The sequence below is a fragment of the Gekko japonicus genome, unplaced genomic scaffold, assembly GCF_001447785.1.
Source record: "Gekko japonicus isolate JY-2015 unplaced genomic scaffold, Gekko_japonicus_V1.1 scaffold1166, whole genome shotgun sequence".
NCBI lineage: Eukaryota > Metazoa > Chordata > Lepidosauria > Squamata > Gekkonidae > Gekko > Gekko japonicus.
The window spans coordinates 429613-448984 of NW_015161988.1; the positions used below are offsets into that span (position 1 = coordinate 429613).

The 19372-nt window shown below is 47.7% G+C and overlaps 1 protein-coding gene across 1 annotated transcript in view; it reads right to left on the reverse strand.

The window, feature by feature from the left end:
- CHD5 (chromodomain helicase DNA binding protein 5) overlaps positions 1 to 19372 on the reverse strand; it is an 85380-nt gene that overhangs the window by 39640 nt on the left and 26368 nt on the right. The window contains exons 9-22 of the mRNA XM_015429816.1: positions 16767 to 16982; positions 15600 to 15806; positions 14860 to 15071; positions 12990 to 13121; positions 12596 to 12689; positions 11117 to 11308; positions 10810 to 11010; positions 7989 to 8126; positions 7188 to 7309; positions 6045 to 6218; positions 4699 to 4840; positions 3651 to 3782; positions 2513 to 2630; positions 1020 to 1144 (exon numbers count right to left, since the gene is read on the reverse strand). Of these exons, the coding sequence (XP_015285302.1) occupies positions 1020 to 1144; positions 2513 to 2630; positions 3651 to 3782; positions 4699 to 4840; positions 6045 to 6218; positions 7188 to 7309; positions 7989 to 8126; positions 10810 to 11010; positions 11117 to 11308; positions 12596 to 12689; positions 12990 to 13121; positions 14860 to 15071; positions 15600 to 15806; positions 16767 to 16982 (2205 nt within the window). The remainder of the gene's footprint in view (positions 1 to 1019; positions 1145 to 2512; positions 2631 to 3650; positions 3783 to 4698; positions 4841 to 6044; positions 6219 to 7187; positions 7310 to 7988; positions 8127 to 10809; positions 11011 to 11116; positions 11309 to 12595; positions 12690 to 12989; positions 13122 to 14859; positions 15072 to 15599; positions 15807 to 16766; positions 16983 to 19372) is intronic.

A 19372-nucleotide genomic window follows, 5' to 3' on the forward strand; every position in this document is an offset into this window, starting at 1 on the left:
GAAGAAGAAGAAGAAGAAGAAGAAGAAGAAGAAGAAGAAGAAGAAGAAGAAGAAGAAGAAGAGAAGAGATTGGATTTATACCCCGCCCTTCACTTGGAGTCTCAGAGCGGCTTACAATCTCCTTTCCCTTCCCCTCCCCACAACAGACACCCTGTGAGGTAGGCAGGGCTGAGAGAGCTCTGACACAAACTGCTCTTTTTCAAGGACAGCTGTGCCAGAGCTTGTGACTGACCCAAGGTCACATCAGAAGGTGCAAGTGGAGGAGTGGGGAATCAAACCCGGTTCTCCCAGATTAGAGTCCGCGCACTTAACCACTGCACCAAACTGGCTCTCGTGACAGCAAACCGCCTCTGCTTATCTCTTGCCTTCAAAGCCCCATGAGAGGTTGCCACAACTCAGCTGCAACTTGATGGCACTTAATGATTCATTAAGGAGGTATTTTGCCCCAAATCCTGCCCTTCTGAGGCTCCACCTCCCCCAAATCTCCAGGTATTTCCCAACCTGGAGCTGGCCACCCTATGACCTAGACAGGCAATTAGGCCCTAGGTCTCTCCTCCTTCCCCAAAAATAAACTGTAAAAAAATAAGGCAACTTTGTGATTAAGCCCCCAGCAAAAAGAGCCACTTTGAAAACAGTTCACATGGAAACAACGTTCAACAGCACCAAGAAGAAGATAACATGCAGCCAGTTTTTGTGAAATGACATAAAATGAACAACACACGAAACACTTCTCATGCAAAAGACCTGGTATGGGGGTGGGGGGGTGGGGGGGTCACAAGATTAATACGAGAGAAAGTCATGGCAGTCATGCTCTTCCCAGAAACATCAGCAGCTCTTTGGTGGGGAAGGACAAATGGATTTGGGGGGGAACTTGAAGCACCAGAAACCTTGTGGGGGGGGGGCAGAGGAGAGAAGCAAGGAATGCAAAGGGACACACGGGAGGGCACGGGGAGTGTCAAGGGTTACCGGGGTGTATTTTACCAGATGGTGAAGAAAAGAGGAAAAGCCAGAAAATTAACCTGGATGTCATTGTGGGGATTCCAATCAGAATCGTAAATTATGACCGTGTCGGCCGTAGCTAGGTTTATGCCCAAACCACCAGCTCGGGTAGAGAGCAGGAAACAGAACTGCTGAGCTCCAGGAGCTGAGGACGACAAGAATCCACGGGATCGGGTTGGGGGGAGCAAAAGGGTGAGAGACAGAAAGGAGGTCAGGGTTAGCGAGAGAAGCACGTGGACATTACAGGAGGTCCAGGAGGTGTCCTGACTAGAAGGAAAGAAGCCAAGACGGGTTAGTGGCAGACAAGGAGGGGGTGGGTTAAGGCCTGGGGCAGGCACAGAACAAACATACAGCCTGAGCACCCTTTCTCAGAGTGCTCAGACTTACACAGGAGGGTGCCCCATGCATCCAGTTCAACTGACAGGTCTACAAGGATAGACTTTGTAAGGAAAAACAGCCATGATACGATAACGAAACCTTGTTAGAGAAAAATATATCTTCTTTAATTATCCAGTGAATAAGAAATCATTAAAGGTGTTTTCCTTGAAGTGAATTGGTCTCAACGTTTTTCTTTCTGACGTACAGCACTCAATAGACCATTTCACTCAAGGTTTCATCAGATGAGACCTTAACACTTTTTGTATTTTTTCTACTCCCTCTTCCTTTAAATGATGTAAGTTAGAAAGGAAGAGGGAGTAGAAAGAATACAAAAGGTGTAAGGTCTCATCTGATGAGACCTTGAGTGAAACTGTCTATTGAGCGCTGTATGTCAGAAAGAAAAACGTTGAGACCAATTTCTTATTCACTGGATAATTTATTTATTTATTCGGTTTATATCCCGCCCTCCCCACCAAGACGGGCTCAGGGCGGCTCACATAAGTACATAATCATAAACATAATATAAATAATAATTTAAAATCCTCCTAAAACATATATATATATATATTCTCTCTAACAAGGTTTCATTATCATATCACAGTTGTTTTTCCTTTCAAAGTTCAGGTCTACACGGATGGCAGGGGTCACGCGTTGTGTTTGAGTCAGTAATTCCCAGGCCAAGGTCTATGAAAGAATGGCTTGTGCGGCATGAGAAATCAACTAATTAAACAACTAATAGCACCCGTGAGTCCAAAGCACACCTGCAGAAGAGGTTGTCCTCTGTGTCTCTGCATGACTAGCTCTCCTGACTTTGCATCTTTCCCTTTGGACTATTTGTGGGCTGGAAATTAAACAGCATAACACTTCAGTATATGACAGCAGCCATGTTGGGCAACACCATGTCAGAACCAAAACAGCCTCAAAAAGAAAAAAGTGGGCCCTGAATAAACCAAGTGATTCATTCTCCTAAATTGACAAAACGTTTACTGAAGAAAAACCCTTTATTAGAAACACTGTTGGCCCATTGGCCGCAAGACTTCTGTCTTGCAAGCTTCCAGTGGTTCAGAACACACTAATCGCTTCCAGAGGTTAGCATACAAATTGCATTCTAAATGGGAAAGCCAAAGGAAAGTACCATTGAATCTGTCGATGGCTTCCTGCCTCAGCCCTCCTGTAATTCCCCCGTCAATCCGCTCGTACTTATAACCTTCAAATTCTAAGAAATCCTCCAACAAGTCCAGCATTTTTGTCATCTAACAAAAAAACAAAACAAAACAAAAACAGACCATAAACTCATGCATCACAAGGGGGGGAAATAGTCAATTTAAATGCTCCTGCAAGCCCAAATTGCCCCCCCTGTAGAGGCTGCCCACTGAATCTCTGCATGATTCCCTGCTCTGGTCTTGCCTCCTTCCCAATCAGCATCCACTGGGTTGTGGTAATCTGACATATAAATCATTAGTTCCCAACACAAAGATATGGGGGGAAATTTCCTCTCCTCCAAGGAGACTGCCCACTGCATCTCTGGAAGAGTTGCCACTCTGAGCCCACCTCTTTTTGATGATGAGGCACTCTCAGAGCAACAACTCATGCAGAAACACAGTGGGTGGAGTCATCTAAGGATGCGCAATCCTTACTCTCTCGTAGTTCTTTGGGGAGAAAAAATGAAGTGGACTTTCACTTTCAGCTCAAGGAAAAGTGAGCTTCCGTCCGGGGACAAACTGTTGTTAATGTTTCTATTGAAATCCTATACTAAGACTTACAACACAAGGCAGTTTGGTACTATAACACTTATAAAGTTTTTAGTAAACATACAGACTTTACAACTCATCAAGTCAGTCAGTGTTCTTACCCCGTAACACAGATAGGGACCAGAGACTGAAGAAACAGTGGCTTGCTTGCAGCCAATGGCAAAGCAAGAATTGAATCAGAGACTCCCTGCTTTGCTGTTCAGTTCCCTACTGCAATACTGCACTATTATTTATTTATTTATTTATTTGATTGATTGATTGACTGACTGATTTCTATCCCGCCCTCCCTGAGAATGGGATCAGGGCCGGTTACAAGATCACACAAAAATCGTGACAACAATAACATATAAGTTAAATAATCCCTGCAATGGTGAACCTCTCTTGCGATGGTGAGATTCTTCTGAGTGCTTCAGCTAACAGGCTCAATTTCACCACCCTGCTTTTGTTCCCACTCCCTTTTGTTTTTTATCTCCTCCTCTAGGAAGTTCACAGTTTGCCCAGTTTGGGTCACCTGAGCCTCACCTGGGAGAAAATGAGCACCCGATGGCCTCCGTCTCGCAGCTTTTTCAGCATCTTCTGCAGAAGCATCAGCTTCCCTGAAGACTTCACCAGCGAGCTGCCATCATAGGACCCGTTGGGTAATACCGGGGCTTCCTAAGAGCACAGCAAAAGAAGGTGAGGGAAAGCCGATCCATCCATGGGGGGTGGGGGTTAACACCTGCTGCACAGTTCTCACTGAATGACAGCGAGCCATAAGCATCACGAGTGCCTACTCTATTTTTATACATTTTATTTTTAAAAATTTTAAGGGATACAGAAAGAAAAAAGGGATAGGGAGAAACACATAGGAAATATAATTATCAAAAACATAAGGGCAATTTTACAGATGTTGAGGACATTCCTCTATCTATCTGTCTGTCTATAAGACAAAGTATATGGTATAATAGCTTAACAAATATATAACACAATATATATGGTGTAATGGCATAAGAATATATGACATATTAACTTAAAAAATCAGTATAACGACCTACTCGGTATATTCTACCATTTTCTCATACTATATTATCATTGTTATCTTATCTTATTGATCTTATCGATTATATGGTATAACATAAAATAACCTCATAGAAATTTTTATAAAATTTTCACACAACAGTTTGTTATAGTAAACAACATGTAGAAATAATACCCTTTATATTTAATATAAAAACTGTCATAGTATTGTCCTATAATATTAGACCATTCAGATGTATAACTAGAAAGATTGGTTATAATAGTCATAGAAAACTCGCCAGTATTAGAAAACTCGCCTACTCTGGATCAATTACTTCTCATCATTGCCCAAAACAAAGCCTTGGCATACAAAACTGGATTTGATCTTGTTCCCCTGGCTTTAATCTCCCCTCCCTTTTGGGGCTCCCCCCACCCTCACCTGACATTTAGACTGCAAGGACCTTGGGTATTACCTGGACAGGATAACGCACCCCCCCCCGGATAGCAGGCCACCCCAAACCTCTATCACAGAGGTGGAAACACAAAAGGTGGAAAACAAATCAAACAGACCTACCACAGCTGCCACGGGGAAAAGATACGGGTGGTTGCAGCACTTCTTCAGATCCATCATGATGTTGAGCAGCGACACCTGGTTGCCACCTCCTTTGGAGTTCAGGGCCTCAAAGTTCCTGGTCAGGATTAGCTTGTAGTATTTTCTACATGGACAGAGGTGGGAAAGACCATCAAACGGGGTGGTACCTCTGGAACCATCAGCTTCTCCCCAGCAAATGTCGTCTCACGTGGAATCCCTGTGATCCCAGGATTATCAAGATTCACACTACTGTCACAGCAATCAACAGAAATGGCACTGACAGATGTTCCAAAGCCTCCTGATACTGGGTACTTCATAACATACTGCTACAGTCATCAACAGGAGGACCAAAACCTGAAATCTTTGGCAGAATAGTCTGCAAGCACTGTGGCAACCCACCATTTGCAGCTTCCCTTCTTCACTAAGGGACTTTATCTCCCAAAAAAAAATCTGGAAAGAAAGGTGGGTTGATGAACCCCCTTCTCACAATACGAAGCCCTAGCAGTGGGTCAAACAATTTCTAGACCACATGAACCACAAGGGATGAGAGCACCCCATACCAGATCCCCTGAAGTAAGCTGTGGTTTCATCCTGTCAGCCCTACTTGAATCCCTGCCAAGTCCTGAGGGACCAGAACTTCCTTCTGCATTTACTTATTTATTTATTTATTTTTCACATTTGTATCCTGCCCTCACCGTCGCATGGATCACTGTGGCCAGGTCATCGCAGTCAAGGTAGGGGACCAACTGCCGTGCTGACTTGACAGTGGCTGCCACCTGGGCCTCCATTGTTAATGAGGAGTCCAGGAGCACCCCCAAACTCCTAACCCCAGACGCTGGCACCAAAGGCTCCCCGTCGAAGGTCGAGAGAGGGAGCCCTAACCCTGCAACAGCCTGACTCAGGCCCAGGACCTCCGTCTTCGCCAGGTTTAGTTTCAATCAGCTCAGCCGGAGCCAACCAGCCACAGCCTCTAAAGCCCGATGACGGTCATCGGGACTTGAGTCTGACCGGCCACCCAGCATCAGATAGAGCTGGGTGTCATCTGCATACTGATGACACCCAAGCCCATAACTCCGGGCAATCTGGGCAAGGGGGCGCATATAGATGTTAAACAACATCAGGGAAAGCACCGCCCTCTGAGGCACACCGCATTCAAGGGGATACCTATGGATCGGCGGTCCCCGACTGCCACCCTTTGTACCCGACCTTGTAGGAAAGAGGCAAACCATTGAAGGGCAAGCCCCTGAATCCCCACGTCGGTGAGGCGGTGGGTCAGCAGCTGATGGTCGACCATATCAAATGCATCTGACTGAGGGGCAAGAACTTACTTCTGCATCTGACTGAGTTCCACCCTCACGATCAACTCCGTCTTGGCAGGCATGTTCTTGAACACATCAGCCTTCAGCCTCCGAAGCATGTGAGGGCCCAAAAGATCATGCAGTTTTTTAATCTGGTCTTCCTTGGAGATGTCAGCAAACTCTTCCAGGAACCCTTCCAGGTTGCTGTAGGAATAATGTATGCCGAGCCAGTTATCAGCCAGGCAACAGAGGTAGAGCCATGTTGGGCCGACTAAGCAACACAGTTTGCCTGCAGGGGGAAAGTTCACGCCTCTCATTCCAGCCACAAAATGCACAGCCTCAATTTGCCTCTGAGGCATGTAGGGAATGCAGGGGGGGGGGTTTAACCCTTCAACCTCCATTTGGTTTCACTATTCAAAACCAGGCTCTCTGCTTTGCTATTAGCCTATTAAAGGAGAAAACACATGACCTTTAAAAACAAATAAGAAACACGTTATCAGGGGCTCATATCACAGTGCTGGGCCTTCTTCTGTGCCCAAAGGAGACCCTAAAACCCAAGCACGGACAGCACCCAGGTAGCTCACTAGGCAAAAATGCAGATACGAGGAGAGAGCAAACAAAATCACATCTTTCTCCCTTTCTGTCCATAATTTGCATCAGCAGGAGAATGAACCAAGAGGCAATTTTACATTATTCCCACCCATCACAGCAGCCCCCACTCCTGGCCCTGTGGCATATTTTGCTCATGAGGCTCTTCCAACGCTCAGAGAGAAGTTTCACAAGAGAAAAAGGGTGTTTTTGGGAAAGGAGAAGGCAAGGAAAGATCTGCTTCTTGTGGTTTTTATCTTGTTGATGGACTATTCAGTTGTTTTTACGTGTTCGCAACTTGCTGTTGCTTTGCTAGTCACCTTGAGTCTAAGGAGATAGCCAGATAAAAATGCTTTAGATAAATAAACAAACTTCCATGAACACTTCCAGGGGATCCAATTTATCATCCTGTTGCGAGCTTTAATAACAATCCTGTGGGATAGAGGATGGTGTAGTTATTTTCCTCCAGAAAGAGAGAGTTTGTGAGTTTGTGGGAGAGGTGAGATACAAACCAGAGACTTTCTGATTTTCATCTCTGAATGTCGGCCACTATGCGATGCCAGCACAAGCTGTGTAAATACTCACTTGAACCTCTCCGGCGTGAGGAAGTTGAGCAGATGAAAGAGCTCCTCGAGGTTGTTCTGCAAGGGTGTCCCAGTGAGTAACAGCTTGTAGTCAATTTTGTAGCTGTTGAGCACCCTAAAAAACTTGGGGGAAGGGCAGGGGGAGAAATGGAGTGGACAGTTCAGGCCAACCATTATAGAATCTTGACTTCTACTCACTACAGAAAGACACCAGTCACCCACCCCATCAGCAATTGTGTGCTGCTAAATAAGAGTGGATCTTGTTGCAAAGAAGAAGATGCTGCCAAGAGCTACAACTCCGTAGAGTAAGTGAAACTGTGACATCATCCCATCAAACACTGCCTCTGTCACCCTTCAGGTTATGAACAGAAGGAAAAGGAAATGCACGGCCATGACTTTTGGGTAAAGCAGAGGACTGCAGCACAGCAGTGTTTCTGACGATGGCCCCAAGTTCTACATAGTTCCTTCCTCAGAACCTGATCTCCAGATCGATTGTTCAGACAGACACTAAAGAGAATTATCCATCCTTGGTTGCATTTCTTCATCAGTGGCTACTTTGGGCTTCAATAACGAGTTATGCCCAGAACAGGAACTCCTACAGAAGTGCAGGGAATAGGCCCCTCTGGAGGGCAGATAAATGTTACCATTGCACATGCTAAAATCCAACTTTTTGAGGTGCAAGAACGTAACATGCTTCTGGTTTTGGTTTGGGAAGAAAAATATCTCAGAATTCTAGGAAACCCAACAGTAATTCAGCATTTATTCTAAATCCCTACAGCCCACTCCTGAAAGATATACCTACTTTAGACTGGTTATTCTTCAGTCTATGCGCCTCATCAACCACCAGACATGCCCACTCAATAGATCCCAGAATGGCCTGATCAATCGTGATGAGCTCGTAGGATGTGAGCAAGACGTGGAATTTTATTTGAGCTTCTTTCTAGAGGAAACAGGAAGATAACGTCACTGCCCTCTGGTGTCTCTGCCAACACAGGGGAGAAACAAATGTGTGTCTATTTGCACTCCAGGGCAGTATGTCAGCATGCCAGGTCCTGGTTATGAATCAAAGCAACAGAAAATCAATGTGTGTCCCCCTCCCCTCCGCTGGCCTGCCATCTATGAGTAGCGAAATGGATTAGGAAAGCAATGCAGAGCAAACAGAAATCTCTGAAGCTCATCCCATAAATCTGCCAGGCTTACAAAATAGTACTTCTTCTCCTTTGAGAAAGCGTCCACCCTCACCTCTGGGGAAATGTTGGGACTTACTCTTTGTTAAAAATTACACTGTCTTACTGGGGGAAAACGGTGTCTCTAAATTGCATTCAAGAAATTGTGATAGTTAGAATTAGGGAGAAGTTGGGATTGACAACCTCCAGGTGGGGGCTGGATATATTTTAGAATTACAGCGGATCTCCAGAATAGAGTTCCCTGGGAGAAATCACTGCTTTAGAAGCTGGACCCTATGGCCCTGCCGAGCTCCCTCCCCTCCCCGAGCCCTGTCGTCTCCAGGTCCTACCCCCAAATCTCCAGGAATTTCCCAACCTGGAGTTGGCAATCCTAGGAGAAGTGGAAGCTGAAGAACGGAACAAGTTGGGGAGGGAGAACATTTCTCCCCACTCCCTCTTACTGCTCCTACGGTTGTTTTTTCCAGGGTTCATTTCCTGCAGGAGTGCACAGGAGCGGAGCTCCGGCAGTAAAGAGCCCAGGGGGCGTGCACATGCAACAATCCCCACCCCCTGCTCCCAGGAGCCCTCGGTCAGAGCAAGAAGCAGCCAGGTAAGTTGCAGAGCTCCCCTTGGCCCAAAACAGTCCAGTGGCACCTTTAAGACCAAGTTTTATTTAGGTACAAGCTCTCCCTCCTCTGTGAGGACAGATCTGCAGGTTCTCCCCCCCCCCCAATAGCTAGCAATCCAAAACAGTCCAGTGGAGCCTGAGCAGTGGGTGTTGCCTTCTAGCACACTTCTGGTGATGTCAGGGGGTGTGGCATATGCAAATAAGTTATGCTAATGAGTTATGCTAATGAGCTCCTGCACCTCTTTTTCTACGAAATGACCCCTGGTTTTTCCCCCCCTGATATTTGCAATGGGGGGAAAAAATTAAAAATTGGGGGAACTCTGAAAACAACTCCTACGAAAGATTTCCTCTTTTAGGAGTGAAAATGCTTTTTAAGACAAGATGTTACTCTCTCAAAATGTGTAGTATGAAATTTTTTATATATAACCTACACCATTAAATGATGATTTCAAAGTTGGATAAACATATACATTAACAGAGGTCATTTCGGGGGGAATCGCGGGGGATCGCAGTTCCCCCGGGTGAGGTACGGGGGGCGGGGCACATGACAAAGCCCCGCCCCCTGCTTCCGGCCGCCCCGCTTCCGGCCCTCATTCAGCCAGGAGGAGGCAGAAGAGGGAGGGTAAGTTGCTTCCTCCCTGCCTCTCCCCACCCCTGCCTGTCTGGGGCCAGGGAGGGCCTTCGCGGGGCTTCCTTGCACTCCCGCCGGCCTTGCAGGTCCACCACCGGCGGCCGGGACCATTGGGGGCGGAGTGTGTGGCCTTATGACACACTTACGGTGATGTCAGGGGGTGTGGCCTTATGACAATTCCGGTGATGTCAGGGGATGTGGCATATGCTAATGAGTTATGCTAATGAGTTCCCCTAGCTCTTTTTCTATGAAACGACCCCTGTACATTAAGGATATGTTCATTGTTTCAACGTGAATAATTCTGTCCACAATGTATACCCAGTAACACGTATGGTAATGAGAGGGGAGGAGGAGGAGGACAACACAAGACTGAAGAGTTCCATGTTTTCTATGTTATAAAGTTTGACTTGATATTCAGGGGTCCTGCTAGTCATATTGCGACTATGAGACTATTGCCTTCCAAGTAAGACACTTTCTTTTTTTTACGACAGAAGTCGTTGTCTACTTTCAACTCCCCCCCCCCCATCTCACATGGCAAACACTAAGATATGTGTGCTCAGGCAGTAGAAGGCACAGCAGACTACAGCTCTCAAAGCTGGATCCAGACAGCTTTTCTCCTCTTGAAAAAGTAAGGTGAGTTCCCCTTTAAAGACAGAAAGCTTTGCTTGTGGGAAACTGGCAATGCAATTCTAAACTTAGAGCCTAATTAGACTTACAAACTGCATGAGTTCACCACTGGGACTTGCAGCTATGCTGTAGCTGCTCATTCCCAGTGGCAACTTGTGAGTAAATGCACAGCATGGCCTGATAAGAACTGGATTAGTTGCATGGGAGAATTCCTGCCTTCCCTCCTATGCTGTTTTCAGCATCTGAAACAGCCCAGGGGCAGCATTATTTCTCTGTGAGCAGTCAGCACGAGCAAGCATTCAGTGCGCATGCTGGCTCCCAAATAAGTAAATTAATGGTCCCTGCCCCACAGCCACCAAAAACAGCACATTGGAGAAGGCAAGAATTCCTCCTTCTCCCACACAGCGGTCGTGATCCAAATCAGGCCCTGCAGAGATCAGAGTTGAACGGTTACATTATGAAATAGAGATTTCAATGACCTGCTCTGCTATTTTGTTTTCAGGGTCCCAAAAGCTGTGGGTCACAAGAAACACATCTCCCCACCCCATCCCCTCAAATAGCCAGTGCTTACTTTCATTCGGAAAACCTTCTTCCCAGTCCGGATAGCATTGTCTTCAAAGGAGAACTCATTTTCACGGATTACAGACCGGCTCTCCTTGTCCCCCGTGTACGTGACCACATAGAAGCCTGGTGCCCACATCTCAAACTCCCGTTCCCAGTTGATGATTGTTGACAGGGGAGCGCTGACCAGATATGGACCTTTGGAGTGGCCCTGTGTACAGAGAAGGGGGTGGGGAGAGACACATTGCTAATCTGCAGTCCCCTCGCAAAGGATGCTGGGGAAACTGGTAATGGCTCCAATTAACGCCAATGCCTACCTCTTTGTACAGAGAGTAGAGGAATACAATGGTCTGGACGGTCTTGCCAAGGCCCATCTCGTCGGCGAGAATAGTGTCTGTTCCTTGCGCCCAGGAAAACCGCAGCCAGTTGAGGCCCTCCAATTGGTAAGGATGCAAAGTCCCACCTGTTGTATCAATATACCATGGTTGCTTGTCAAATTTCACCGTAGGCTGCAGAGGGGCAAGTGGGGGAAGAAAAGGCATTATTAAGGCTGTCAACCAATTTTATTTTTTTTTACTTGATGCAGTGGGTAATCAGATGGTCACCCTAACCTAGATGGACCAAGCTAACCCAATCTCATCAGACTTCGGAAGCTAAGCAGGATCTGCCCTGATTAGTACTTGGACAAGAGACCACCCAAGAAGACAAGGTTCCTACACATGGTCAGGCAATGGAAAACCACCTCTGCTCATTTCTTGTCTTGGAAACCCTATGGAGTCTCCCTAAGTTGGCTGAGAGTTGACAGCATCTTACACACACAATCAGGTGATCAAGTATAATGAACGCTTATTTATGGTGGTTTACAAAATCTGAAAAGATGGCCTTTTCTTCTTCTTCTCATCCTCTAGTAACAGTAATAACCCAGAAACCTACAGAACTCTCAACCTGCCCACGACACTCAGTTCACTACTAAAATCACCGGGTCATGGTTTGTGCGATCTTGCCTCAATCACCATCCCACAACCCTCCACATGGTTTCTGGAGGTTCATGCATCTCATGGTGGGAAGTGGGGGGGAGCAAGACGATTTGCTGAAATGGCTTGCAACTATTTCAGCTTAACAGCTGACAGGTGCACCAGCCCTGCTGTTTGGCTGGAATGGATGCAAGCCATTTCAGCGATCCCTTTCACTCCCCCCCACACACTTGGAAGTAAAATGAGTCGCAGCCATTTAAACCTGACAACTGGGAAAATCCGCCCATCGGCTGTTAGGTTTAAATGGCTGTGAGCCATTACATCCGTCTATTTCGGGGGGGTGGGCACTTCGAAGTGATCCCCTTCCCTCTCCTGGCTGCAGCCAGTTTGGTTCAGGCATTTTTTGCTCGGTTCGGTTTGGGGTCCAGTTCAGGATTTTCTGGTCTGTGCCCATCCCTACTCTCAAAGTCTTACTAATAAAAATTGGGCCCCACTGGTCAATCAGCTCACGTTTTGGTGAATCAATTGATTAAATGATTGGGGCGGGGGAGCTCAGAGCAGATTCAGCCCAGCTGGATTGTGGTTATGATTCTGAACATAGCAGCACACACAGAATTCAACCTCTCGGTTCTGACTGGAAAAGTTTCTAGACCTTACGGCCACAAATATAGGCCTGGAGATAGGTGGGCAACGCTCGTTGCAATCAAAGCCAGAGATGTAGCTGAATCACAGTGCAATCCTTCATGCAGGATTCCTTCTAAGTCCAGTGGACTCTCGGGCTTTACCGCTTCCCCCTCCCCGCCCAACTTCTCTCTCACTTACATCCACAATAGGTGTTTCTGGAGGCCTTTCCAGTTTGTCATCGTGCAGCTTCTTCCCTTTCTTGCTCAGTCTCTCCTCCCCCAACATCATCTCCCTGTGACGGAGAAAGAAAACGATGCACGGAAAGATTCGCGCTGAGTCACACCACTGGCCCATCACAGCCCCGTGTTCTCCCACTCTGACTGGCAGCTGCCCTATGCAGTCTCACGTGGAGTCCCTGTGATCCCAGGATGCCAGGAACTGAACCACGGACTCCCTACAGGTAAAGCAGGCCATCTACAACTCAGCTAGAGGACTCTAGCATTCCCCACTCCCGGCCTAGACTTGCCAAGTTCCTAGCCCTCAATTGCGGTCGCTGCTGCACGGCCGTGCCTCCAATGTCTCCAGCACTGACCTGTGATTCCAATACTGCTGCTCGAAATTTTCATAGTCTGGGATGTCCATGTCGTCTCTCTCCCAGGTGCACTGGTCATAGGAGAGATCCTTCCACTTGATCAGGTAGTGGACATCTCCCTTCTTGTCGAAGCTGAACAGCATGACAGAAGAGGAGTTTATCACAGCTGGGTCACAAAACTAACACACACACACAGCTTGGCTCTCCAGTTGCAGGCAGGCTTTACATCGAGACAAGGGAAGAAGGACTGTTCTGGGTTGCCATTAAGGACTGCAGAGTGAGGTAGAGCTGACCTCAGGGCAGGAATCCACTGGGAAGCAATGCTCCCTCTAAGCTGTGGAGTCTTGTGAGCAAAAATTCGACTTTGTGAGCTGCTGGCATTAAAGCTGTGAGCCAGTGATTTGGCTGCTGCATAAATTAGTTTGCTCTGGAGCCACCCTCCCTGAGCTAAGATGAAAATGTGTGAGCTGCAGGCTTAAAAACTGTGAGCTAGCTCACACTAACTCAACTTAGAGGGAACACTGCTGGGAAGGTGCACTGAAACTAACAGTGCAACGTCCTGTTCATTTCCAATGAAGCCTGCCTGGCAGAACCCCCACCCCACCCCACCCCTGTGGGTTGTTTTAATCTAGGCAGCTGGAACAACAGAGTCACGCTTGCTCCAGCCTCCCCAGTCTGTGGAAAGCAGCTTGTTCGCTCCTTGCGGATCCTAAACTGGTTTACTTACAGTCCCCGAGAGCATTAGAGCTCTGCTGGATCAAATCAACCATATAGGTCCAGCACTTGTCACCAGCAATAGGCACACAGATGACTCTGAGGCACAAAGACAACAGCCATCTTCTAGCACAGTTTATTCTGAATCCTTGGTTGTCAAAGATACACTGCCTCTGGCCCTGACCTGGATAGCCCAGGCAAGCCCAATCTCATCAGATCTCAGACGCTAAGCAGGGCCAACCCTGGCAAGTACTCCGATAGGAGACCTCCAAGGAATATCAGGGCTGGGGTACAGAGGCTGGCAATAGCAAGCCACCTCTCTGAAATGTCCAAGTCCCACTAGGGGTTGCCAGAAGTCAACCATGACTTCCAGGCGCGCACACACACACACATTAAAATACTCAGCAAAAGAAAAAAAGATACACTGCCTCTGGACCTGGAGGTTCTACTTAATTTTGGAGGAGAATATCAGCTGGTAGAGTTATACATTTGCCTCTTTTTTAACTATGACGCACCCAAGACACCTCATGACAATGAAGTGAACAGAGGGCTAGAGCAACTGCCCTATGAGGCTCAGTTAAAAAGTTTTGGGGTGAGTATGGGGTGGCATGACAGAGGTCTACCAAATTATGCATGGTGTGGAGAGAGCGGACAGGGGAAAACTTTGCTCCTTCACCCATAATACTAGAATCCGGGGTCATCCATTGAAGCTGAAAGGTGGGCGATTCAGTATAGAGAAAAGGAAAAGGAAATACTTCTTCTTCACACAGCACACAGTTAAACTGTGGAACTCGTTGCCGCATGATGTGGTGATGGCTGCAAACTTGGAAGGCTTTGAAAGGGGACTGGACAAATTCATGGAGGATGGGGCTATCAGTGGCTCCTAGTCACAATGACTACTAGTCTTGACGGATATCTACACCCTCCAGTACCAGAGGCAGTATGTCTCTTTATATCACTTGCTAGAAAGCCCGAATGGGTGGACACTGTCACAGTCATCCAGCTTGTGAGCTTTCTAGAGGCAACTGGTCAGCCACTTTTGAACAGAATCCTGGACTCGATGCGCCCTCGGTCTGATCCAATGTGGCTCCTTTGTGTTCTTATGAATTCATTTCAGTGTGCAAGGGGATCGACTGGCCCACGCCCATGCCATCACCTGTGGTTGAGAATACGGTGAATCATCATCCACTCGGGCTTGATGCCATAGCGGTAATACTTCTCCTCCATTATAGCATAGTGGGGGTCTTTGTTCTTTCTCTTCTCGCTCTTGCCATCCTCGTCTCCGGAGCCATAATCGAAACCTGGCGGCTCGTCCATGTCGTTCTTTCTTTGGTAGTTGCGGTACATCACAGTGTGGTAGAGCTCCAGCTGCGTGACAAGAAAGAGTGCCTAAGGCAGGGCTGTCAAACTCATTTGTTATGAGGGCCAGATCTAATGAGACCTTTTGGGCCGGGCCATGTGTGTCATAAAATGTAATGCCAGGCAGTGGAGATATAAACTTTATAAAGGACACAAACACAAAGGGTGTTTTTTAACTTAAAATAAAAACGTGCTTAAAACATTAGCACTCTTGCAATATTGTGTTTATTTAACAGTGTCTGATAACTGACACCTCTTGCTCTGAATTATTGCATCAAAATGTCTGTGCTGTTGCAATCTTGAGTATGCTGTTCAGGTGTGTATCTGTAAGCTACAAATCTAGGATGACGCAGCAGCAGCAGAACTGGAAGAAGAAGCAGAAGACAGCCAGTTCCACTGTGGGCCTGACAGAAGCCCTCTGGGGGCCTAATCCAGCCCCCGTGCCACATGTTTGACACCCCTGGCCTAAGGGCTCACACAACCCTTTCCACCCTCCCCACCCGGGGATACAACGGGGCCCACTCTGACCCCACTCACCTGCAGCTCCTTGACCCAGCAGCAGTGCCAATAGGAGAGGCCGGCCCACTTCACAAAGAATTCTCGCTCGGGGATCCCTTCCAGAGGCTTTGGAGGAGGGATCGCAAACTCGGGATCCACTGAGGGTAAGGCAGATGCAAGCGGGGCCGGGGGCTCCTTCCAGGCCCAGTGAAGAATTCGCTGGACTTTGCCTTTTAATGGTGGGCACTGAAGACGCAACAAGGAGGCAAAGACACAACAAAAACCCACCCAGCGTTCAGGCTCGGCTGCCAACGACACGACTGGGAGCAAAGTGCACGTTTCTGGCACATTTCACCTGCGCTTGAAAGGTTCACGCCATGGAAGGGAGGTGAAAGGCAGTCTACCGTGGTGGTCACCTCCCAAAGTTTCCCAGAACAACAATCCAGAGCTAAAACAGGCACAACTACTGCCATTCATAGACAGGGTTGCCAACCTCCAGGTAGAGGCTGGAGATCTCCCACTATTACAACTGACCTCCAGGCGACACAGATGAGTTCACCTGGAGAAAATAGCCACTTTGGGATTCCGTGGACTATACCCCATTGAAGCCCCACCCCAACCCCCAAATCTCCAGGTATTTCCCAACTTGGAGCTGGCAACGCTACTAATGGGGCTGCCTTAGAGGCACAGAAAAGAGGACGGGGTGGTCTGATATTTTTAAACACCAGTGAAAAAACTAATGTCCTAAGAAGCCTGCAATCTTAATTTCAGACTGCAACAAAAGATAGCTCAAGAAACCGGTAGGCAGGACTTGGAGAAGCAAGTGCAGTTATGCAGCCCGGAAACAGAAGTTGTTTGGACTCCGAAGGGCAAAGGGTGGAAGAAGAGGCTCAGCTGCCAGAGAGGGGAGACATATAGCCTGAAAGCTGCTCCTAGCATGGCCCCCCTAGCCAGGCTCTTTCCCATAAACCTCCAGGGCACCAGCGCTAAACCTGCCTCCAACGCCAGCACTACGACAACGACCACATAACCTTAGGCTTCTGGTGCCAAAGGGAGCTCCCACTCCCCTGAAGTATCACGGGATGTAGCTCCCACTGAGGCATGGCAAAAGTAGCTAGTCCCACCAGAGAGGTCACCGACTACCAGCGGGAAGGTACGGGGCAGGCAAAGGGCACCGAGGGCACGAGGAAGGTGGATAACACTCACTGTACAGCGAGGGCAGAGCCATTCACCGTTTGGGATTTCTGGGAGCGGCGGGTTCAGGCAGTGCAGGTGGTAAGAGGACGGGCACGTGTCGCAGCAGAGGAGCTCCCCTCCGTCTTTGCAGATGCGGCAGAACTCCATGTGGTCGTCTTCCTCTTCGCCAATCTCCTCTTCCTCGTCTTCCTCGTCCTTTGGTTCCCACTGGATGCCTTCCTTCTCCTGAGGCAGCATGGAAGGCAGAAACTGAAACAAGCTGGCTTCTTCCTCATCCACGGCCCAGTGTTCCCTCTAAGCTGAGTTAGTGTGAGCTAGCTCACAGTTTTTTAGCCTCCGGCTCACACACTTTTGTCTTAGCCCCGGAAGGAGGGCTCAGGAGCTAGCTGATTTACGCAGCAGCCAAATCGCTCGCTCACGACTTTAAGGCCAGTGGCTCACAAAGTAGAATTGTTGCTCACAGGACTCCACAGCTTAGCGGGAGCAGTGCCACTGCCCCCTCCCAAAGAACTCACTGGTTGAGTTAAAGAAAACAGAAGCCCAGCGGCACCTTAAATAATGGACTTCCGCGCTGCATCAAATGCATCGAGATCTGACTGACGAAAGCTGACGCTGGGACAGTTGTTAGCCTTTAAGGTGTCACTGGACTTCTGCTTTATTTTGATGCGCTATCCCTCTGCAATTTTTATCATGGTTGGCTTACATCAGCGTGATCTAGTGGGTAAAGCATCAGACTAGGATGTGGGAGACCCAGGCTGGAATCTCCTCTCTGCCACGGAAGCTCGCTGGGTGACCTTGGGCCAGTCACTCACTCTCAGCCCAGCCTACCACACAGGGTTGTTGTTTTGGTGAGGATAGAATGGAGAAGTGGGGAGTGATGTTGTAAACCACTTTGGGTCTCCATTGCAGGGGGGGGGGACGAGTATAAACAAACACGGCCAGTAAATAAGTCTCAGATTTTCCCCAGATATTCTGTGAATATTTGAAGTATTTGTTAGATACGTGAGAGTGGGAAGTACGGAGGTTTCAGTGTTTTAAGAACTGATGTGTGACTGCCTTTTGAGGACCAGCATGGAATCACACTATATATAACCCACACTATTCTGGGATGGAGCTGCGGTGGCGCAAGTGGTTAAGACGCTGAACTGCAGGCTGTGGAAAGTCAGTAGTTCAGCAGCTCGAGACCCGGGTGCCGCAAGATGGAGTGAGCTCCCGTCTCTAGTTCCAGCTCCTGCCAACCTAGCAGTTCGAAAGCAAGAAATCGCAAAGGTACCACTTCAGTGGGAAGGTCACAGCATTCCGTGCGCCTTGGTGTTTACTCATGCCGGCCACATGATCACGGAAACGTCTTCGGACAGCGCTGGCTCTTCGGCTTTGAAACGGAGATGAGCACCGCAACCCTAGAGTCGGACTTGACTGGCTTTCAAGCAAGGGAACCTTTACCTTTACCTTTTTTATCCTGGGATTTCCCCAGCAGTACCTAACACTCTGCCGAAGAGATATCACTAGCGATGGGCACACCCCCCACCCCATAATTGTCAGATTTGGAATGAATCCCCACCCCAACCTAGGTTAATACAGTGAACATCCACTGTATATATAAAGTTTCCTAAAACATTTTCAATTAATTCAGAATGAGAAAAGCCTACAGCCTGGAAGGGATCCCTTCTGCCCCATTCGACAGAAGTGCCTCAGAGTCAGAAAGCCGGCAAGTTCACCATGCCTCTCTCAGTGCAAATGAGACCTTCCCCAGAACATTTACTCTTTTTATTAATTACATTGTAACAAGTCATATAATGTCCAGAATTTCAAATATGTATATTGTTGTATTCATAAGGTCCCACATCTTTGTTCAGGAGAAGATCTTCCTTCGAAACGGCAAGACATTCCGGAGATCACCGTCAATATATATTTTTCTATGATTGTGTATATTATTTTTGTTCACTTTTCTATGATTCTTTAAAAGACATATATTACGCGTCACTTTCTCACAGTTTTTCTTGTTCTCTGTATTATCTCATTACTGTGCCAATCAATTGTTATTATACCTGGTGTGTGTAGAATAGCCAGGAGATCCTAAGTTTGTCTGGCAGCCAAAAGTTCTAGCTCTTTTACTGCTATGCACCACCAGGTGGGGAGCTAGACTTGATTTTAAGGCAAAGAGACGTTTCCGGGGTGGTTTGTTATGGCCTACCTCTGTGTCACGACCCTGGTATTCCTTCTTCGTGAGAGCTCCTACCCTGACGCAAATTTTGTAAGTCTTTACGGTGCTACTGGGCTCTTGCTCTTTTCTACTGCTACAAACAGACTAACACAGCTACCCATCTCGATCTGTCTTACACTGAGACCGACATTGGCCTATCGTGGTCAGCACTGTCTACTCTGACTGGCAGCAGCTCTCCCAATCTCAGTCTTTCTCAGCTCTCCCACTCTTATTTCCCATCAACTGCTAGAGAGGCCAGGGACAGAAGAAGAGACTGCTACTGAGCCACACTGGGAACATTACGGGTCTTAGCGGTTCGCAGGACCTTTTGGGACCCAATTCAGAGTTCATGGCATTGACATTTTCTCCAAAATAAGCCCCCTACTTCTAACCCCCAAATCCAGACCCAGTC